Source organism: Amyelois transitella, chromosome 22 (genome assembly GCF_032362555.1).
Source record: "Amyelois transitella isolate CPQ chromosome 22, ilAmyTran1.1, whole genome shotgun sequence".
NCBI lineage: Eukaryota > Metazoa > Arthropoda > Insecta > Lepidoptera > Pyralidae > Amyelois > Amyelois transitella.
This window is the reverse complement of record NC_083525.1, coordinates 5,164,327-5,189,038: the sequence shown is the minus strand read 5'-3', so window position 1 is coordinate 5,189,038 and position 24,712 is coordinate 5,164,327. Positions and strand designations below refer to the sequence as shown.

The following is a 24,712-nucleotide window of genomic DNA, read 5'->3' as shown; positions in this document are numbered from 1 at the left end:
CGTTGATAAAAAATTGTTTTCTTTTCTTGTCTATTATATAAATTATTAGAATCTTAGAATCTATACGAGTATATGGACATTACAGTCCGCAATTTGCCAAATGCGGACTTGTAGGAACTAACAGCTGAACCACTATTACTTATCATAAATTAATATGTACTTAAAGAAAAGCCTGTATCAGCCCTACTTGCTTGCCGGATGCGGAGTTTAGTATGCCGCGTGCGCCCGCGCATCCGGTGTCGTGCCGCGAAAACTGTGGCATGGATGGCACCGATCATACCAGTGGTTGTGGTTGGCAGTTATTTTTCTTGAGGTTGCAAACATCTAGGCTTTAAAGGAAATACATTCAGCTTTTTAATGTATTCTTTTTACTTTACGTTTTCACGATGTTTTCTTCATCATTAAATTTTATAAAATATCTTTTAGGGAAAATTTTCTTTTATTTTTCTTTTTTCTTTAATTTATCTAAATATTATGGATATAATTGGATTAAACTCACCGCTGTAATGAAGTAGGTAGGTTAATAAGCTTTTAAACTCTATAAGCTGTCAGACCCAGTATGAACTACGAGTATTCATTAGATATTTGGACGTCCGAATCGATCTTCAATCTATAAGCGAAGCAAGAAATTATCTAATATGCATATTATAGTAATATAAATAACATTTTTATTTGACATGTTTCACTTTAAGCATTCTTTCAAAAATAACAGAAAAACACTGATTATCTAACAGAATCCGATTTGCGACATTCACACAAAGATGTAAGGGCTTCCTATTACACAACGATTGATTAAAAGATACGTCAATCATTTACAACTAAAGCGGCAGTAAATTGGTCAATGTGAATGCGTCCAATCAACGGGAAAGTCCGTGATGGATCGCTATTGATAAAATTTATAGTTTATGTAATAAATAACAAAGATAGTAGATACTATTAGCTGCAACTTGCAAGGGTTATAGGTGAAGAGTAGATACGTAACTCTTAAGGTTTGCCGTAACGCTTGAGAATGTCGGTTATCGAAATTGATAGATAAGCCTAGAAGATACCTCTCTTTTCGAGTAAGTGGCCAATTATTTCATCATATTCGTGCTGCCTTAAATATAGCCATGGCAATCGTGTGGTCAGTGCGCTTTTTATGCTCTTGTTAGCAATATTTTGTAAAATTAGACAAGGCGAGACAGTCTCTATGCCGCAGTCATGTTGTTATTAGAGAAGCTACCAGATACTGAAGAATATGGATGATTAATGAATGAATGATCTTTATTGCACACAAAAAAAAAAGAAGAATGTTGTGGAAATAACAAACACTGATGGAGAGGATTTTTTTGCATGCCATAACTGGTTAAATGCGCGAAATGTATGTAAGTACTTTGTAACATCTATAATTGTACCGCATTTATAGCAAATAAAGTATTTGTATTGTATTTTTACAAAAAAAAAATACACAGCATACACACGGCAGTGCAAGAAACAATATGAGATTGTTTGCAATAAATTGAGAATACTACGGATTACTAGCTGTCCCAGCAAACGTTGTTTTGCCATATAAATAATTATTAAGTAATTTCTAGTTAAAAAAATGTTAAGGGTGGACAACCCTTCTCTTTTATATGCTTAAGAAGATACTTTGTATGTTGCATTTAACAAAGTCGAAGATAAATTAGTACAAAAACTATAGTGAATTATGACATTAACAAACAGAATGACACAAATACAGACGGATTATATTTTAAGATATTGCGCAAGTGGACGCTCGCGGAAATGGAAGTAAGAATCGTGATCGTAAAATGATCTGTGAAATAGATATTATTTGAATGTAAATAGTTTAAAATACCGCCGAATTCGATTGCTTTATTGACCAGCTATTTGTTTTTTATCTCAATTTGAATCTTCCTCTCAGCGTTATGGTTGCAGGTTAGGCCCTCAACTCTATGGAGAGGAGCCCGGCGTTCGCCTGTGACCACGATTCCTAAGTGGGTAAAACATTTTTTTCACGATGTGTCGGATTTCAGTAACGCAACCTTGCAAGGGAATCTAACCTATATTAGACCATGGTTACATACACATAGGTACGGTTGCTAAATGTGGAGGTTTCCTTACAATCCTACGAATGAGCATTGTCATTTGAGTTTGTTCATGTTCGCGTCCATAGCCACGTAATTTTCCGAGCCAGTTATTATCAACACAATTTATTTTTGCTGTATTTAACTTTTGATATTGTTGAGGCCGAGTTAGAATTCAGTATAGGTGCATTTGTTATTCGTTTCTTTATAAATTTCCCTTATATTCAGTAAGCGATATATGGTAAGCTTTTTTCTAAACATAGGTAATTTTAAAGGTAACTTGATAGTTTAAATATAATAAATTTCTAGCCTGTCATAAAAATAAGAACTAGTGTAATGTGACTACAGACAGACGTCGACTGTCCGAGCCGAGCCCACCCATTCGTCACAGGATCCTATTCCTTTTTTTTCACTACATAATTCAATTTACTAGCGTCACTCCAATCTAAGCTTTATTACAAGAATATAAAGATTTTTTTTGATCAAAAATAGTTAAATCGCATTAATATGTTACGGAGAAACAGAAAGGATACATTCTTTAGACGTAAGAGGATTTAAACCGGGTTTGTAGGCATTTGCGGACCAATCGGCCTGTGCCTTGTGGTTTATGATAATAAAAATAAAGTAATGCTGACAACCCAGCGAACAGAACGCAGTTTGTAATCATTTAAATATGATGCTCGGCAAGAATGTTTTACTTAAGTTATTTACTTTTATTAACTATAACTATAAAGTTTTGTTTACTAAAATAAGTATTGTATTTGTTCTGTACTTTTAATTTACATTTACATAGGGACTAAACCAACGACCTTAATGTAGGTGGCGTTCGTATTGCATAATTAAAGCAACCTCTTACAGCTTACAGGTAATAATGAAAAAAAATTGTGGAAGAATATTATGTCACTTAAGTGATATTTTAGGCACTGAACGTTAAAAAAAATATTCGATAAAAAAAATAAAGAAAAAGGAATAAGTGAACAATTTGCCGCCACACACAAAATTATATTAATTTACCCAAAATGTACCAACCACATTATCAACACATATCAGCAGATAATCTTGAGATATTGAACGAAACGCGAAAGTACGCTCAACTTGCACATATTACCGACTTTCTTACTTTCTCACTCCGCGGCATCTGATAACCAGCTTTCTGGGGTATCATCCTTAACGTTTTACATTAAAAAAATTTGGCATTTCGTAGTTAATAGGCATACATACATATATTCACGTGTATATCCCATGCGAGGAAGACAGAGCCAATAGTCTTGAAATGAGTGTAAGGCCACCTTCAGCTTTATCGCTTTATGATGGAATTGAGACCCAAATAATCTCAGTGAGACTGGCTCTGTCTACCAAATAGGACATGTAGACATGACATATTATGCATGTGTTAAATAATTCAACATATTGAAGATAAACATTGTCTACTTTTTGAAGAGAAATTCTGGAGTACACGCATTCCAAGTCGCGGGCATCAAATAGTCTTACATAAATTTATTGCCTGATTAGTTCCACCTTCGTGCGGCAATTAACGAAAAGCTAGATAAGATCTATAATTATGTTTGTCTAATTATCACCACATGACTGTGAAATTAACGTTTTATATTCTGTACATGTGATGTGCAAGGTGATTATACAAATTTCCATAAAAAGTACCATGTAATGCGTATCTTTCGTGTATGTAATTCGTGAGTAAATATCCGGAATTATTCATTAGTTTCTAATTAATAAAGTAAAAACAGCAACATGGTTTGATGCTAACAAGAATTCATAACATATCGTTAATTTAAAATTTCATTAAAGCCATAAAAACATATAAACTTTATGCATGAACAGAAAAAGCAAAAGAAATAACAGATGTCAATAATGAATTACTTTTGCTATGATGTAAATATATTGAAAAATACTTTTTTTTTAATAAAGTGACCTCACTTTATTCAAGATGATTTACTTTTATTACAGTACCTGAGCTAATTGACTTTACAAATTTAACATCAGGCTCGTTGATGTCTTTTCAATAGAAACTCATCCAGAATCAATTATGAAACGATCGATCTGATAATTTGAAGTCTCATGTTATGTTATACTCATATATTTCTGTTTTTCTTTTTCTATCTGTTACCGAAACTCTCCCAATTCAAAGTTTTCTGCAGGCAAATGACATAGGTATGCTGTGAAAAAATTGGTATTTTAAGAAGCTCTGAGTGGTACCAACTTTAGTTTGTTCTTTGGGAATAATATAAAACACATTCACTTATATCAGACATCATTATGCCTTACGGTGTAGGCAGAGCTAATTATGTCGAAAGACTATAAAGTCATTGGATGATTTAATAAAGGAACGCTGTCCTGTAGACCCATCGCCTAATATTACTAATGAAAATAATTAATATGCATTCATTCATTGTATTTACAAATATCAACTTCTAAGAATAACATTACATTGCACATTGTGGCATTGTGAACAAAAAATGTAAACAAAACAGTTATTTGAAGAGGCTTGCTTTTACCAACAATGGTGTTGACAAACAAGGGATGTACTTTTGTTCATTTAATTTTATTTATTATTTGGTGTACTCTACTCTTTTGTTGCTATTTTGAGCTCACATTTTAAGAATGTTGTTCGTAAAATTTTCATTATTTTGGCCATGCCTAACATATGTTAATCATATTAAATTTTTTTTATATTATAATTTTACGAATTCTCCTTCGGTTGGGAGCTTTTAAACCAACTGAAAAAAATGGGTTTTTTAATTTTATTTTTACTCATTGTTCTCGCCTGAAATTGATGACCGAATTTGTAATAAGTAGTTTTGTTAATTTATGGAAAATCATATTAGTATAAAAAATAAAATTAGTATAGTGTAATATATTATAGATAATAGGTAGGTATAGTGTATGTATTTCAAAGGGTATTTAAATAATATCTTTGAAGGTCCAAGTGTCAGTGCAATACCTACCGACCTACTTCGAAGCCTCGTTAGATAAATGTAGTTAGGTCCATTCTTCCCTTTAATTTTGTTTTATAATTCCTCTAAGGATCTTATGGAAAGAAGTACTCAGCAAAACATACTCAGTATAGTGGATATGCAAACAATGCCAAAATTAGTACATACAAACTGTAAATGAAATGAATGGTGCCATTTGGTTATCTCGACGAGGTCAATAGCAGTTTGTTGTTGTACTGTGGTCGTAGTATGGCCGATTGGCTACCGTTAAGCTTTTATTTATTTATTTTATTTAAAACTTAATTACTTTTTTATTTTATTTAAAACTTTAGTTATTTTATTTAAAACATTTGGGTATATAAATTTTTTTATGCTGTATAACTTATCTCTCCCTATATCTGAGGTTAACCGAAGTGGTAGAAAATGAGAAGATAAAACACATACATGAGTTTTTTACTTTAGGTAATAACTATAATCCAAAAATATCATGCATCCCAGATATAAGTACTCAAGGTCTTACATCAATGTAAGCAAAGAATTTATGTATGTGATTCTTCTAAAATTATTAGAAGAATCACATCGAGCCCAAGAGCATGCTCATCAATCATTGCAAAATAACAAAGGTAAGTGCGCCGAAAATTAGGTCCTCACGAACCTCAATGATCGGCAATCAAAAACATGTTTCAATTATACCATTTTTGTCGGATTCTCGCCTATGAATTAATAAGGAACCTCCCGAAAAATCCGGATTCGTTTCCAGGTCAGGTCAAGAATAAAATAGAACTTTTTCTGATTGGCCTGTGTCTTAAACCTTTATAGATTTAAGTATTTAGTACAAAATAAAGTATCGTTGAGTTAGTGTCTCGTCTCGAACTAGGTAACGTGTATATTTATTTTTGATCTGAAATTTGCGATGACATCAGTTAGTTTGTTGCGTTACTCGGCAAGTTCGTGTTTTACTGCAATGTCGGTGAACGTACGAATACGATCATTTGTCACGCCGAGAATCGATCCTTTATACTGGCGAATGCCATGCGACCAGCTTTCGAATACGAGAATTATCACATAACACGTCGTATCGCCAATATGAGTAATTCAATCTCGGTTGCTTCCTCATTCGTTTATTACCATAAAAGTTTGGATAATCAAGATTTCACCGGCATAGTTAAGAGTAATTTATAATCTTCGAAATATATTTAGTTGGTCTTGGCCGTCATTTACCAATTCGATCTTGCAATTCACAACAAAGGATCATATACGTGTTTAGTTAGCAAAATTAAAATTTGTTTTTTATGAGACGCCCAAAACATTTTCATATTTTATATAATTTATCTAAGATACGCCTTCATGTAAGTATAGCAAAATAATCACTGTTTTCTGCGAAGCAGCCATCAAAACCTTAAGTTCTGCCCGTTTAAACACGATGCAATACGATTCAAGTTAGAGAACTCATATCAAATCTACTACAAAATATGACTCGTAACAAAATCAAACAATAAAGATATTTTTCTAAGTCTTACCGTAAAAATCCGTTTCAAAACTCGCAATAATCCCGGAATAGAACAAATAAAAGAAAATTACACTTAGCTTGACCTGCAATAAGAACTTTAAAAACACAGTCTTTGCGTTTTAAAAACAAACTTTTCGCAAGAAAAGTGTGTCTTCAAACTAATTTGTTGATTGTTTTATTGACGCCTTGATATCACACTTTGTTGAGGGTAACACCAATTAGAATTAATTACTGTTGTCTTGTAAAGTAACGCTCTATACGTGCGCTCCGAGCAATGGTTCGCGGTTCACTGAAGGAAGAGAAGTGAGGAGACACGTCACACGGTGCGCCAGCGCAGGCTTACCTTAGCGTTTACACCGTCAAGTAATCTTGATGCTTGAAGAAATTATTGCATTTTGTCAAAGCTGAGGGTATATGGCCAAGCCGAACTTACCACAGAAGTCTTTATCTAAGTGCGACATAATACCTCCGACTAATACTATAAATGCGAAAGTTTGTAAGTATATTTGTGTTTCTTTCATGTAAAATTAACTGAACGTATAAAGGTAGTTAATGAGTTTTTTTTTTAACTCAGAATTCTTTTTATTATTGAAACAAAGCATAACAACATAATTTTTTCATAAATGAAATGGTAATTAATATGAATTAATAAACTTAACCGAATACTGTAATTTGGGTATATGTATAGTATACTCTGCAATCACTCACCAAATGGGTTTACAGCGATGTCAATTACAAATTGTTTTTCTATCTATTTAACTTACCTACTTGGCGTGCTTCATTTATTTGCGGAACACCTATCCAATATAATCTTCGCAATTTTGGAAAAATACTTCTTTTTTTTAATATAAATATTTACATTTTCGAAGTATCAAGACACGTCAGTCCGACACAGCCACCAAGATCTCTTGAGCGGCCTCGATTTTTGGCCGGTATCACCTCTCCACGCTCCATCTATCGCTGTCAGACTCGCAGAATATTTGGACGAATTGAAAAACACTTTGAACACATATTTATGATGCCCTACATTAGTCAAAATCGAACGGCAACATGTTATTGTTAGGCTGAGCTTTTTTAGTTAGCTGCCATTAAAGAAACTTTTTTTTTTACTTATGACGTTTTAAAACAAGATGGTTTATACACTTACATAGTAACTTGGAGTAGTGTTTTCAAAAGTCTCCCAGAACAGTCATCATCCACCTTTGATCAGGTGGCTTCCCCTGGGAAAACACTGTACTGTAAAAAATGTACTCTATACTATGACTCATAAATCAGAAATGGGATGATCAGATGATGATGTCCAGGGAATTTTAAGGCAAGAGTGAGATGACATTTTTAATAATATTAAAATCTCAAATAAATATATTAATCTGAACAATGTATTCTCTCGTCCACATTCTATTCTAAGTTTAATAGATATTGTGAAGTTGACGTTGTTGAAGAAAATGCTGCAGTGCAGTTTGTTACCGCTTCTTCTGCACTGACGCCTTGGAAGCGGCAGTAAAATTAGTTTTAAGTAATTTATTTGACGTCAACCAATGTTGTTAAACCATACATTTTGACAATTGTGTGATATGAAGTATCCTATAATAATGAATAAAAATTTTAAATTTGAATTTTGAGTGAATAGGCACTATTTGAGCTTGCGTGCACCACCTTAAGCCTCATCTTGCTTACCACCGGGCAAATTGAGGTCAAGCGCATTCAAATTTGTTACAAAAAAAAAACAAAAAAAATACATATAGTATGCTAGGTTAATTATGAATTACTTCAATCAAATTACTCCAGAGTACGGAATAGCAGCAGTAATTTAATCTCGATCAAAGAACAACTTCTTACATTGCTCGACTTACAAGATTGGCGATTGTTATGCAATGTTAATTATTTTTTATACAAGCCAGTTTGGTTTCCTCCATTAATTACATGTACCATTATGTACCTTAATTTGAAATTTTAAGAGGCGTAACATTCAAAATATTTTATTTATAATATACTTACTCTTGAAAGACTTGTTTGCATCTGTGCCAAATATCATCAAAATCGCTTCAGTATTCAATCGTCACAAACAAAAAAAAATTAAAATTATCTATCTAAATTACTATGTACAAGCTTTAAGACTTCATAAAATTGCACTATCATCGAGCTTTGGTCGCAATCGTGCAAGGAAAGATTTCATCATTCATCATCATTTCAGCCGTAGGACGTCCTCTGCTGAACATAGATCTCCCCCAATGACTGCCTCGCTCTGTTGGGGGCGGCCTGCATCCAACATTTACCCGCGGACTATACCTATAAGTAAATTGTTTGTGTATTTCAACTAAACAAAGAAAAGGACTAATATCAAATAATGTTTTAACGTACATACATATAGCCTCGTCTATCCCTTGCGGGATAGGCATAGCCAACAATCTTGAAAAAGACTGAAAGCTACATTTCTTAAAGATGGAATTGAGGTTCAATTAGTGACAGGTTGCTATCCCATCGCCTACAAGAGGGATCCAAATTTATAAGCAACTACAACGAACTACGTACAAGGCGACTAAGGGAATCGCCCTGTGCGAGATCTTCATTGCACTTCTTAAAGTTATGCCCGTTGGTTATCCGTCTGAGGTCTTCGGGCAACGCATTCCAGAATCTGACAGTCATTTTCCTAATTCAAGCGAATTCCCGACCGCATACCCAGCTGTAAGTTTCAAACAAAATACTATAGGCGATATAGTTTTCTAGTAAAATCTGCACCAAAATACACGTTGAATAGTTTAAGAGCAAGCAAAAAAGACGGAAAAATTCCAAATTATACCATAATATAAATTGATTAATTTGTCCGTTTCAAATCAAGGAAGAGACACTTTTAAAATAAATCGACAGAAAGCTATATAAAGTTGTAATAATAACGACGTAACAACCTACAACAAGCCGCATTCAATATCCTAAACGACTCAAAAACGAGACTTTTACTGCGCCTACGCAATTAGTCGAAAGTTGTTAACTCTTTCAAAAACCTGTACCTACTTATAGGGCATAAAACGTTTTCCTTCGCGCTCCTAATGATCTAACCTCTTCTAGGGTAGACAGATATAGTAAATGTAGAGGTTCAATTAAGTACATACTCTTCTTTTCTTTATAAATATTTTGGTACCGTGTGGTTCCCGGCACTCTAGAATACGACCTCTCTATATCTTTCTTATAGATGTCGTTAAAGCGACTAAAAGTGCATGCTGCTCCTTGATTGACTTTTACAATCAAGGAAAAGGCTTACAAACTTAAAGACTACCGGCACTTCAGGATAAGGCCTCCTGATGTCACTAAAACGGCATAACTTTTATATTACCTAATCTTATATAGTTATATTAGAGCAATTTGGTCGATTTTCTTAATAATAAATATTCCATAATGGCAAAATAAACGTAATTCTTTTCTCCTTGGATCCGACATAAGTCAAAAACAAACTATTACCTATCTTTTATCTAAGCACTAAGAGATATGACAATGATACACTGCGGACTGCGGTACATCGTGTGTGGGACGCGATTTTTACGAGCCAAAGAAAGTTCTGCAATGTGGGTCAGAACCTGCCGTGAACTTGACCAAGACCGGTCCAGCGGCTTGGTATTCCGAAAATTACAGGTACGCAGTACATACTATAGTAATACTTTCATTTGGGTATGTACATACAGTGTGACGATAAATGCAACCGACGTTGTAAAATAATACTTACAAATTTCAGTTAAGTACGTAATTTCAACCCCGATCAACGACCTAACTGAAAAGTGATCAACTACCTATTATAGTTTCCAAGAAAAATTGTATTGGAGTACGCATAATCTTACAAAATACTTTAAATTTTTCTAGAAGTAACCTAACAAAGAAATTCCATCTTCTACTTTTACTAACTACCTTATTTATGAAGCCAATGAGATCAAAGAATAACTTTGCACAATTGCAATAGCTGTGCAGGGGAGGGGGTACTTGTTTTGCCTTCTGGGTAAGAACCACTTTAGAAATAGGATTCGATCAAAGGTAAAATAGTTAATGATGATTTGGTAGGTAAGCCTACTTGTTTAAGATTTAATCGTCCAAATTTTAACCTGGAATCTTGTTTCTCAATGGTTATTTATCAAAATTACCTACTTTAAATTTAACAAACAACATAACATTTATTTTCTTTAACTATAAGTCAAGATAACGATCAGACATGTTGGAATCATCTAAAAAAGTCATCTTACTATTGCATTTAAAATAAACCAGTTATGCCCAACTTGTTTCTTCCTAGTCCAATAGTAGAACCTTGTCTCATTAAAATTCTTGAATAGTCATTTGGGATTCGTTTAGCATATAGTACCGTGTTATAGCGACAGAGTTGTGTATCACACTCGTTTATTTGCAATTTAATTTGCACTTTTATGGTAGGTAAGGGGAAATCGGAGCTGAGAATCAAAATATAACAAGACCATAGAGTACCTAATCAATAGAGTGCGCCTATTTCCTCTAGTGAAATTTTACTCTTTTGAACCACACTGGATAAAACGGAAATGAAACTTAAAGAACTCATATAAGTAATATGAACATGAACTAGCCTAAAGTGACAAACTATTTGTTCTCCCCACTACGCTTATACAATTACAATTAACATGCTTTCAGTATATCTTGGGCTATAACGAGTCAATAGATGGCGATCATTCTAAAAACAAACGGCACTCGAGAGTTGACTCTATATTTCCTACTAAAATATGTATTTCTTCAATAATATCATATTTATGTCTTGATGACCGGACCAGAATCGCAGCCAGTCTTCAGACCGGTATCGTCTTAAATACAAACTCTTTATATCTACATACTTAATATAATAAAAAAACTACCTGTGTAAGTCTTACAAACAATTGGATCAAACATGTAAGATAATACATCCTTCATTACATACAAAGCTTAATTAAAATGTTAATTTTACTGCAAACAGTTAACAAGAATTGGTGTAGGTAGTAAAATTTAAGTATTTTATTGTTAAAGGCATCTCTCACATTAAACGAAAACATATGGGTATTATTTTATATGCAGATTATATTTTGTTTGCAGTATAAAATTAACTCTCTATCTACGCCGTACGGGATAAAGACGTGATATGTGCATTTCAAAAAAGTTACGCGGAGACGGTTGCTAGAAATTTATTATAATTTAAACAACTATTTAAATAAAACACTACACTTAATAGTCAATTTTGTAAAGCATCTTAAGTATGAGCAGAGAGCATTCAGGAGCGCTAGCTTAAAACGCGTTAGGATTTGAAAAATAAAAAACGTTGTTCTTAATACAAACAGATATATAATTACTTTGACACCGTCAACTTATAATATTTAGGTAGGTACCAATAATTGTCTTTACAATATATTACTATTAATGAAAAAAACCTTCGAGGTAAAATAGAAGATGTTATCGATTTTACATTTAAAATTATAATCGATTAAGTGGCAAGTGTTCCCGAAAACCTGATGATCTTGTGTTATTTTTTTTATGCGACAAAAAAGGTGTATAGTATAAATTTAATGCGATAAAAATTTACCAACATTTCTTCAATGAAAGTCATTCTACGACTAACAAGAGATTTGAAAAAACATACAAGCTTTTATTACCTCACACGGAATAAACCGCATAATACTTTTATTGTTAAAATGAGGAAAATAACCAAATTATTACTATACACCTTTTTCATCAATTACTAGTAAGTTTACCCTACATCTAGTACCAGTTGTACTGTGACTAGAAATAAAATACGTTGGAATCAATATTAACATAAACTTGCAACAATGAGTGTAATGGCGAGCAAAATAAATGGCTCGCGTATAAATAGGGAATATAATATTATGAATAGCACTCGTTTTAGCTACAAACGTCATATATGTTGAACTAACTCGCTGATCTTCATTTTATTTTTCCGTTCCATAATAGAATTGTAGGGGGAAGTCCCGTAACGCCGGACGGCACCTAGCGCCGGACACTCGTACTATTCAAGCGAGTACCAATCAGTTCGTTTCAAAATACAAGTGAAAGGGGTGCTGGGGCATACAGGTACAAGATCACGCGCCGCGCCTCGCCAGTGACGCACACGGCCGCGGCAGGAGTAACCATTTGCTGTTTTAGGCTCGAAATCACGGCGTCACCTAAATATCAATGTAAGTAATTCTAGTATATTTATGCATTTACATTTGAGTGGTATTCAAAGATAAAATCAGTACTCGATTGTTATCCGTAAAATGGTAGAATATTATTACATCTTTTAAAAAATTTTACTAGGTACCATCTAATGAACGAAAATGTGTGTCCCTTAGCACCGGACACTAAGTCGTCCCTTAGTGCCGGACAGTAAACATATTGATATTTCTTGTAAGAAATTACGTATTTTGTTCTAATTATTTAATTTTGTTTTAGAGTATAGAAGAAAGAAGATAGTTAAAATGGAAGAGAAGAAAAAGAAAGGATCCTGGGATCCACAGAGCTTACAAACTGCTATTGATAAGGTTATGTCAAAAGAACTGAGTGTAAGACAAGCTGCAATGCGATACAATATTCCTAAAAGCACTATACATTAAATAAAGGCCCTAAATCGAGAAGAAGTAACAATGAAACAAAAACAAAAAAAAAAAAACAAAAAATTAGGTAGATTCACTAACACCTTCTCAGCAGAGTATGAAGAAGTCTTGGTGGACCACATTAAAGATATATCAAATAGATGCATGCCGCTCATGAAAAAGAAGTTTCTTAAATTAGCATACGACTTAGCTGAAGTCATGAAGATTCCTCATCGATTTAATAAAGAAAAAGGCAGTGCTGATAAATAAAAAATAAAAGTCGCAATAAAAAATTACGACTTCATGAAAAGGCATTCTGACATTTCGTTGAGAACACCGGAATCGACAAGCATGATGCGCCCCGTAGGATTTAACAAACCACGAGTGGATCTCTTCTACGACAACCTTGAAAAGCTGATGAAACAGTACAACATTCACACCCTCAAGAATTTATAACTGTGATGAAACTGGTGTCAGTTGCGTGCACAAATATTCGTCCGGTACTAGGTGCCACTTTTTAAAATTATGTTTTTTGTTACCAAAGTTTGTTTGATAGTATTAATTATTTTTTAGCAGAGGTTGCATTTTTGTTAAATTAATTTGATTTCTAACTTTGTTATCTAATATATGTCATAATTTTATAAACATTCCTTAAATATTTTATGTTTTATTTTGAAATAACCTTAGGTGTCCGCCACTGGGGGACTTCCCCCTACTGCTTAGTATACAGTTCATTTGCGAAGTTCAAGTGACAAAACTACCCGACGTACCCACACTGAATAAAAAGTTTATATAATATTAGAGAAGCATATAGTACGTTTAAACACGAACACATAAAACTAAACAAAAGATTTGCAAACGTTGCAATTTCTTTGATAAAATTTTAGTTGCTGCAAATTGTATTAAAATAACAAAATACAAATGATTTCACTGGTGCACATTTATAACATCTCAGTCCACTGAAATACAACCTATGCTAATTATATATTAAACAATAATAAAAAAAGCTGGAAATTAAGTTCTTTATTTCTACGTAGCCGATAATTCTCTCTAGTTTTAGCCTATGGTTCGTATTTACTTCTATGAAAACTCCTTACTTAATCTACGAAAGTACAGTCGGATCAAGTGATTTAGTCTTTAACGTGTGATATGGAATGTCATTTTATTGTCAAGTGCTCCAACTGGTAAAAAATAAAACTATTACAACACTTTAACATTAGGCTGTTTGGTAACACGAATAAAAAAACATTAGGCCATAAAGGTCTGATTCATCTGTGTATACATTATTTTGATTGCATGCGTAGTATGTAGGTGAAGATATCTAATAAAAAGATAAGAAGGCTATAATGTGAGGTTTAAATTGTATCATTGATTTGGAATTAAAAATAAAAATAGGATGATTTATTTAATAATGGCACTTATGCTTTCAGAAGAAATACGGAAATAATATTTTTTAGATCCTATAATGCAATCATAAGTGAGTAAAGTGATTTTAATAGATTAATAACAATTTCAAACAAAACACACACAAACACAGCCGTTATCAGTCGCTTCATAAAAATGTATTACATATCTGAAAATATCGAACATCATGAATGATATTTTCAGGTATTAATACAGAGCTTGTGTAATTCTAACATTCCACTCATTTCTAAAAGTCATAAAAAAGTCGATGCAGAAAATATAAACACAATTTACTCTTCATCCAAATTTGGATGGATATTGAAATCATTATTATAATGTTAATGTCACTGGTCATACGAAACTGTATTTTATATTTTCTGCAACCATAAGTAAAAATAAATATAAATAGGAAATTGACACCAATGGGAAGAGGTGATGCTAATAAATTTTCAAGCACCGAAAAAACATATGAGAAATTTAAGTTAACCGGACAAAGGTAATGCTAATAATTTAAATGAATGATTGAAGTAATTCGAAAATTTGAACAAGTGTTATAATAAGTAAACATCTAAACAAGAAAACGTAATTTATTTCGGCATCTTAGACGAATTTCTTGAATAAAACGCGGTTTGATATGTGTAAACTTACTGTCTCTTTGACTCAGTATTCGTAGGCACGGATTTTATTGAGTAACGTCTATATTTTTTACTATTTACCTGTCTACCAACTACTAACACTTCTAGGATGACTTAGTGCGATCAAGAATTAAAATTAGAAAAAATTAAAAAGAAATATGAAATAATTTAAAATATCTAATAACCTGTGTAAAATGTTTTCACAATTATGCACCAATAATAACTGTCAAACCTATATCAGCTTCAAATAACTGCAAGACACATGAATTTTTAATTATTTTGTTGCCAATAAAATTTCCAAATGGCACGGTCATATGCTGTTATTGTGATCGAAATGCCTCAACCAAAGACCAATCATTAACTTCAATAAGTGAATACAACAACAGTACATTTCACTCTCACTAAAATTGTTATTCTCGTCCCAATATGTCAACTTCCTACCGAAATCTCTACATGATATAATCTTCATAAACAGGTTACTTAACATTCTACTCAACATCGACCTCCGATCTTTCTTCTCATCTTCAACACAAATCAGACAGTCACAAATTCTACTAAATTCTACCGCATTGGAAGTATTTGTGAGAAACGGAATTTTGGCAACACTGCTATCACTCTGAGACTTTGATATTACAGTCGTGGGCATGGCACGCTCTCCATCATTTGAATTACGGAAAGAAAACGTCCTTTTCAATTTTCTTATGTTGCTATTGCCTCCTTCCATACCCTTGTAACTATCTTTCAGTAACATAAAAGCTGCTGACGTGTCTAGACTCAAATCGCGTGATCTACGACGCAAAAGTTTAATATCTTTGTCTACAATATCATCGTAGCTACCCAAATGAAAGGAGTTTTGCTTAATCAAAACCTTCTTTCTTAAATTTTCGTCAATCTTTTTCCCTTGGTACGACAGATTTCTTGATATACCCAAACTTCTATTAGAAGCTTCATTGCTATTTTTGCTGGTTGTTTCTTGTGATATGCTTCTAAATAATACCTGATCAGGATCATATTCCTGCCTGTCACTCTCTTCACTCTGCCTACCACTATCGTTTCTACTTACATCTGATCTTCTAACGTCTTGCGATGAATTCGAGGCTGAATAATTTCTCCTCAGTTTCCTTATTTGTGGATTCATACTCCTTGTATTCACTTCAATGCCCTTATAGCTGCTTCTCAACACCGACAAAGCCAAATTATGTCCAAAAAACGCATAGCCAACATCTGAAGATGCACGTCTACTTTTCAATTGAGAAGTTGAGATATCTTCATAACTTCTATACTGTTCGATCACAGGGCTGCTTCCAGAATATATGGTCCACGAGGAGGCGCTACTGCCGTCCGACCAATCAGAACTGACCGTTTCTAAATAATTGATTATGGCAATACCGCCGTCTAGAGATATCGACCGTTGCAACGGGACGTCATGTTTAAATCTGTCGTCGCGTATTTCGAATTCGGCCTCGTATTTGTTTCCGAGCCAGCGGTCGAATTCCTGGTCCGCTTCGTTGGTGTTTAGGAGTTCTTGCCTGAGGTCGAGTTTAGATTGGTTGTGGTGTTGTGTGGTGGTGAAGGTGGTGGTGGTGGGGTGCGAGTGCCTACGCGGGGGCGGTGGGGGCGCCACCGGCCGCGGACATCTTGGAGGCCAGCGACGACAGCGAGCGCCGGGGGAATGACCCCACGGTGATATCAGACTCAGCAAAGAGCTTGCGAAAACTGCGGACATTGCAAATGTTGAGATAACAATACTTTAGCACATTCATAAAAACAAAAATTACCTGTTCTGAAAACGCCATTGCCCCAATTAAGAGAAAAATAAAGTAAGTGCATTTGTACACGCAATGTAAATGTTAAATCTTTTGAGTCATCGAAGGTTAGTTAGTGTTAGTTAAATCATGGCCATGGAGAGATTATGAAAACATCTTATCCAAACGGTCACAATCTGTTGCGTGTAAAAATTTGACACGACAAAATGCAACAAATACTACAATGATGTAACCATCATTGTAGTATTTGTGCCATCGTTCATTTAGACATGAGTTATTTGGGCAATGTCGTTGATTGAAGAGATACACGGTCAAACAAGAGGCATGCTATCGTCTGAGTAAAAAATGTTCATATATATTAATACAATGTGTAACGGAAAGGGGGTTATCATATCGAGTACACCAAACAAGTCACCGGTAACAAACAGCCTGGTGCCACGCGAAACCCTGAAAGTTAATTTTTAATTTTAAAATTTTATTTTATTCAGTCCATTTTATTTTATTTTATTTTATTAAAACTTGCACAACACTACGGCAGTAAACAGCTGTGAGGTCAATGCCACCTTAACGATCACACCCATTGGCCCACTGGCCTAATGTCGACGCCTCCCGTCTGTACTCCTGGTACTTTAAAATAGTATTTTAGAGCCAGGGTTCCGGATATTTTTTTGTTTTTCTTAACTAAGTGTTCCTGCTTTTTTCTTTACTTTTTACTATTTAGCTGACGAGTCCCACCTGCGAAACTTGATTTTTTACTTTATCTCATTAAAATTACAACTTAACACTGAAGGCTGTTTGAATATCAGTGTTTCATATGACTCTTCAATCTCATGGCAAAAAAGAAAACTGACTAACAGTTTCTCATCAATTATTTTAGCAGATTAATTGTAGCAACTAAAATACCGGACTGGCGTTTTTACAGTAATAAAGTAAAAGTAAAACAACGAACTAAGCGTACTGAATAATATCAATGTAGTATTTACCAGAACGTGTTTGTAACATTATGAAAAACCTAAAAGAAATAATTTTAAAAGAAATAATAATTAAAAAGAGAAATAATCAAACTATTATTGAATCACAAAATCCGAGCAAACTATTGTTGTTGGTTTTAACTAAAATTTTCCAAATGAACCCTGAAATCGGCGTGACTTTTCTTTGCAAGGAGCAAAGAGCAAGGTCGATTAATAATGTATTAAAATGGGTTCCGGATATTTTAAGAATTTTTCTATTACGAACGAAATTCTTTTTCATATTTTAAGAAGCCGATAAACGAATATCGTCATAAATTAATAAATTTACTATTACTAATAATCTACTACTTAAATGAAAGAAATAAATGTTCGTGAAGGGAAACATGTTGGTTCTTGTCTCTGATCTTTGCGGAGGTCAGACGGCAGTCTCTCTGCGTCATCTGCATCAACAACACTGCTCTTTTTTGCATCATGGGTAAAAACATCTCCGAATTAAATAAAGGAATTTATCATTTAGCTACCAGGATTTCATGGATATGCAAGAGGTTTAATTTATCTACTTAAAAATAAATTAAAACGGGCCCCTAATTTACCAAAACGAGAAGGCAAGACTAGATAGAGTACTTGTCTCTCTTTCTTAAATTCGACTAATCCAAGGTCATTATTAAAATTTGAGAGTGTGTGTGTGCGCAGTCAATGGGTTTAATTGGTTCTAGTACACTACGCGCCGCCCACTGGCGCTCACCGCGAGACAGGTGATGTACACGTATCCTTTTTTCCGCTTTAGGGTAAGTAAGGGTAAAATGATGATCCCACCTGATTGTTTACGTTTGTGATTAGTAAACTTTTACTTTGTTTAATTTTATCGCCGCATTCATAAAAAAGTTGTCAACATTTAGTCAACCTAGGAAACACGTTTTGTACATGCCATTTTTTCCAATTGGTAAGAGTGGTAGTAAGTATGGTAAAATTTTGAAATCAAATAATACTGTTTTTAACCCCTTTATTATGGTAAAATTAATAAGATATTGAATCAAAGGGACAAAACATATTTTTACTAAAATAATTTTATTTCACCTTTGTTTGCAAAAATATTTTAGGTTAAACTGGCCGTGGTCGACTTTGCCCGTGTCTCCCCTGTACTAGGATAGCAGAGTCGGGAAGCGGAAATGTACAATTATTAATTTTAGCACCAGTGTTGCCCACTTAGTGGAATTTCCACTAAATCTGGTGGTTTTGACTTGCCTTTTAGCGGACAAATATGAGTTTTAGTGGCTAGTGGATTTATCTAGTGGAATTTAAGAATTATGTATTTTTTTAAATTATTGGAATAACGCCTATAAAATCCACTCGTATCGTTGTTGGAGTTCAATTTCTTGATTCATCAGTCAATAATTTGCCAACCATCAATTTAGTAGTGAGTAAACGTCCAAAAGGATCGGCATCCAGGCCAGAAACTGTTAAAAAAAATGACAATACTTTATTATCGGGGATTCCCCGTGTAGGAGTCTTGGGAAATCCCCGAATTCTCTCAAATGTCAATCAATCACTTTTCGTTCGTGCTCGCTCAGTGCGTTGGTGTTCTTTGTTTTGTTCCGTGTTTCATAATTATCAATGACATGCCAAAACCACAGTATACCCAAAAATTTCGGGATTCTTGCCTTCAGGACCCAGATTTAAAAGATTGGCTTCAAGTAATTGAAAGATGGCTTTTCCCAAAAGTCTCAAGTGCCACAACATTTTATTTCAAACTTTGTCTCTGAGAATTCGACAACAAATGGGCTTGGTTACTTTTTATTGTCAACCACTTACTATAATTTATGATCGAAACGAATTGTTTTAAACATTTATTTTAAACATCATTTATTTTTATTTAATTGTAACTAAACTTATAACAATTTGTTTATTCTGATTAATTTGAATATCTAATATTTGCCGCTTAATCCGCCAACAGCGACATCAGGTGCTAATTTCGACACAACAGAAATAAAGTTAGTGAAAAATTTAGTGCTTTTTTTGATGATGCGATTTTTTTTAGTGCATTTCTTGTGATTAGAGGTCGATTCTAGTGGGGAGCTTGATACGTCGTTGGCAACACTGTTTAGCACTATCAATCAAATCAATCAGTCGTTCGCTATCTGTTTAAGTGACGACATTTTTTGTGCTTGTGTTTCGACTTTTTCGTATCAGTGTTCTCTTTCGTGATGTCTTTGAGTAATTCAGAATATTACGAAATGATACTCTGTGTCGGTGCAGCAGACGGCAGTCTGAGGGCCGCCCGAGAACTATACCGTCGGCGATTCGTCGATGGCCGACCACCTGCTGAAGCTAGGCGTCTGCCTTCAGTACGTTGCTTCGCCCGTATGGTCAACCGTCTCCACTCAACTGGATCTTTGCACGCACCAGTGCTGGCTGGTCGCGCTACCTCACAAGATCCAGAGTTCGAAGAAGCCGAGTTGCAACATTTCGAGGATAACCCGAGGAGCAGTACGCGTCGTGCTGCCCTGGAGCTGGGGGCTTCTAATCACATGCAGGTCTGGCGAGTGTTGCACGCAGACCATCAACACCCCTATCATTTTAGGCGCACGCAGGAATTAACTCCAGCTGATTTTGGACCTCGCGTGACTTTTTGTGACTGGTATCGACGCCAGGTCGAGACCTTATCGGAATTTGCCTCAAAAGTGTTGTGGACAGATGAAGCTTCCTTCACAAGAGCTGGAATTAGCAACATCCACAATGAACATTCCACATGTTTTTACGGAGTCATCTTTCCAGCACCAGTGGCGGATAAACGTGTGGGCTGGAATAGTCGGAGATGTTGTCGTTGGGCCATATTTTTTGCCCAACAGTCTGAACGGCGAAAATTATTTAAATTTCTTAGAAAATGAATTGAATGAGGAATTGACGGTAATGCCAGTGAGAAGTTACGTTGATCTCGTGATGGACAACAAACTAATATTCCAACATGATGGCGCTCCAGCTCACTTCGCTCGTGATGTGCAAAACCGCATTTGATACTGTAAAGCCAGAAATGCTTCGCAATGTCCGGGGTTCCATTTACCGGAGAGCTGGCCTGTGCATCCAAGAAGGAGGTCGACATTTTGAACCCTTTCTTTGAAAGGTAGGTTTTCAATCCTTCTTTCACTTAATTACCAATTTATTTCGTAGTGTAGGTAATTATTTATTAGCTTGCATGAAGAGTTATGAATGTGGATGAAGCGAAGTAAGTACCTATGGAGAGATCGTGGCAAGTGGAAAGATGTAGTCTCTGCCTACCCCTCCGGGAAAAAGGCGTGGTTTTATGTATGTATGTATGTAGATAATTATTATTTCTTTTCCATTTCGTGCGATATTTTTCAAATCGATTAAATGTCTTAAACGACGTACCTCTGGCAAAGCAAAATGATTCTTATTTATTAAGCTAACGAGTCTTATTTGTTTGTTTTAGAATCTTCATCAAACGATCGCCGCTTTGTGCCGCGATCTCTTTGACGGCGCCGAGCCGCCGACAAAGCGGCTACCTACGACTTAGGTCGCCGACGGTACCAGGAGAAAATGACGACTGAGGAGTTAGTGTTTTAGTGTACATCGATAGTGTCTTAGTGTGTGTGATGTTTTGAATTGGGGATGTTGACCCAATAGTGATTTGCCACGTTTGTTTACATTCAAATAATTTAATTTTATTGCGAATTTTTTTGACATGCATTTATGAACATGGTGATAAGGACCAGTAGTAGAAGTAAGAAGAATCTATTACAGGTATAGTATCCACCCACTTCATATGATAACCCCCTTTCCGTTACACCTTGTATAATCTTAAAGTTTAATCGCTCGGTGAGTTTACTTTTCAACTGGTCAAACAACCGTAATTCTATAAGCAACTCGAAACTAAAAATTACAATAAATCTGCCGAAATTGAATTGAAATGAAAAATGTAACTAACAGCATTTTGAAAATTAAAACACGTCACAAGTTTAAAATTACAATCAATTTCAGTCTTTTGAAGACGATTGGTTTCACCTACACCATAATGATTATGATAGTATGTAAAATCAATTCAATTTCGACACATCTACTAATTCCAGTTCAATGTCTACAACCGCCGCCAATGACATACCATTTGATATTTAAAAAATACAAAACTTAATACATTAATTATTGAAATCAAATTTCATGATGTAATGAAAATTGTAATGTATTATTTGTTAGTTGTTGGTTATGTGGCAACTTCAGTTTGTTAGTAGGTTAACTTTTACGTGCACTGCTATCAAATTTACATACAAATAGCCGTATGTAGAATGATTTCCGGCAGTTAGGAATCATCATCATTTTATCTTTTTTCAGTGGTCTCCTTGTTATTTCGCTTCATTTCTTTCGGCTCTTCATAGGCATTATTGAGTAGGCGTTTTGACCTTGAGCCAACGACCATGATCCAAGCAGGGTAAACAAAACAGAGGACTTACCATATTAGGGTTATCTATTCAAATACAAAAATGTTGAATATTAGTAAGTATCCATACATACATACATAAAATCACATCTGGCTGAGACTTCATCTTTTCACTTGCCACGATCTCTGCATACTTATCTTTCGCTTTATCCACATTCATAACTCTCTTCATGCAAGCTCGGCGGTTTCAGGCACTCTTGACCTGACCCTTTGCCCGGACGACCTTAATTTGATCAAGATACGTTCGTCAAGGCCTTCCCACTCCGACCTTTCCCTCCACACTCTCCTTGTATATTTGCTTAGTCAACCTGCTTTCATTCATCCACATGACCAAACCATCTTATTATACCCTTCAAAACAAACAAACATATGGTACGTATTTATTCGGCTTTCGTGCTTCTTTTGCCATACCCAACTTTCACTCCCATATATTAATGTTGGGACCAACACGCCCTTATGCGCATTCTTCTTTAGTATATCTATTAAATCAATATTCTCTGCATTTTTTGAAGTTCTGCCCCATAGGCTGTTGAGAAAAGAGAGAGAGAGGAAAAAAAAGAGAAAAATGAGTGTGTTTATCTTTGCGTGTGCACCCTCCGCATTGCTTCGGGGTCTGGGGTCCGCTATTGTAAGTAATGTTTGTTTAAAATTAGTGTTTTGTGTCCTCTCTTATAACAACTTAAAAACATGTAAGTTTTATGAACGGCTGTTTCGACAAAACCCATATCCAAAAAACAACATTTATTTATTTATAAATACCTTCTAATATTACTCGTTGCGCCCTTCCAATTTTAAATAGTCGTTAGTGTAAATATATTAGAAACAAAGGAAGATATGATTTGACACACATTATAAAAATCATTATTTACACAGTTTAAAACGCGCTTTTCATCGAACGGTCGTGTAAATTTAACACTTTGCGTATGTCATTGGTAGAGGTTGTGAATGCATGAGCACGCTATACCTCATATCGCCGGCATCAGTACCAGGGCCCGAAAGAGATCCGCGCGGGCGGGCTTCGGCGGCCCGAGCGAGACGACAGGGCGAGGCGGAACCTGACCCCAACACAACCACTTTTAGGGACGGGTATCAACAAAAAAAAGGGACGAAAAACTAGGGGACATAAATAAATAAGAAACTAAATTTCAAATATTGATTAAAATTGTTAATATAAATCTGAATAAATATATAAGAAGATGCAATATGTTTCAGGCTAAAAAAAGTACAACAAATAAATACATAAAGGTGCCAATAAATGTAAATGAAATTAAGTTGATGTGTTTATAATGATGAAATGAATGAATAAATTGTATTGAATTGAAAAAAAATACGTGCTCTTAATATATTGTAGTTAAAATGATATTATTAATTTACAAAAAATATAGTAACATAAATGAGTAAAAAATAGGAAGGGATAGGTTTTCGAGTGGTCAAGCGGGTCCAAGCTATTTGTTCATGTGTCATAATATAATAAAACTCCATGCAAAACCGTGCGCCGTGCCTATAGCTTCTTCCAAATAACTTGACAATATCAAACACTCACGAAGACACATCTTTCCTGTTCTTGTAATAAAGCTTATTTTTATTGCCTTTTACCATATTTATATAAGTGCAGTAGTAAAAATTATATGTATAAAACTTTAAGCTTTTCTTTAAAACTTTGACAAATTCAAAATTCATTTATTCCTTTTAACAAGTGCAGTACAAGTGGGTAGCAGGGTCTCACCATTTAAGTTTACAAAAACCTGTGTTAGGTGAGATCCGCTCTTCAAAAATAATGGCATAAATATAACGGGAACTCATAAAGAACTATTTTAGAAGATTCAAACAAAATAGCGTAATAGTAGTAAATCAATCATCAATCAATCAATGTTACCCGAACCCCTTTCTTACATTACAGGTAACTGTGTATCTCTTGCGTTACTGACTGGCTGGCAATTCTACGGGTATACGTACTTAATAGAGCTCGGAATTAAAAATAAAACTGTTTCTTCTTTTAAATGGCTGTTATTAACAAATCATTTGGAAGTTATTATAGACCTATAATGTCCTTTTCATATTCCAAACATTATCAAATTACCTACAAACATTTATTTAGACCTTAAATAAACCCTGTAGATTTTTTTAATAAACATAATACTTCGACGCACAGATTAATTTACCATACTTTTTTAATAAAACAAAATCACGTACAATCGTTATCGTTATTATTCTTACATACGGAGGTACGTTCACATGATAAATAGCTATATTATTAATTACATGAGATCTCTTTCGGCCCTGGTCACATTTTCAAACATTCCAAAACACCTAAAATACAAAACAATTTTTAACGATAAAAGCAAAACGGTACTTAAGATACACTTAAATTTAATTGTCATGCGTCTACGGCCCAA

At 34.5% G+C, this 24,712-nt stretch overlaps 2 protein-coding genes across 5 annotated transcripts in view; both read right to left on the bottom strand.

Moving 5' to 3' along the window:
* Positions 1-6,812, bottom strand: part of LOC106130006 (trichohyalin) — a 58,294-nt gene extending 51,482 nt beyond the window's left edge. For 2 of the 3 annotated variants that reach the window (XM_060950573.1, XM_060950576.1), the window contains exon 1: positions 6,538-6,811. The gene's annotated coding sequence lies outside the window, so the exon portion shown is untranslated. Of the gene's footprint in view, positions 1-6,537 lie in introns of all 3 variants that reach the window. The other variant, XM_060950574.1, reaches the window with a different exon arrangement.
* A 9,768-nt stretch (positions 6,813-16,580) lies between these two features.
* The window catches only part of LOC106129992 (RILP-like protein homolog), a 29,116-nt gene continuing 20,984 nt past the window's right edge, over positions 16,581-24,712 (bottom strand). The window contains exons 8-9 of one of the 2 annotated variants that reach the window (XM_013328732.2): positions 23,281-23,371; positions 16,707-16,845 (exon numbers count right to left, since the gene is read on the bottom strand). In XM_013328732.2, coding sequence (XP_013184186.1) covers positions 23,296-23,371 — 76 coding nt within the window. In that variant the 3' untranslated portion in view covers positions 16,707-16,845; positions 23,281-23,295. Of the gene's footprint in view, positions 16,846-23,280; positions 23,372-24,712 lie in introns of both variants that reach the window. The other variant, XM_013328731.2, reaches the window with a different exon arrangement.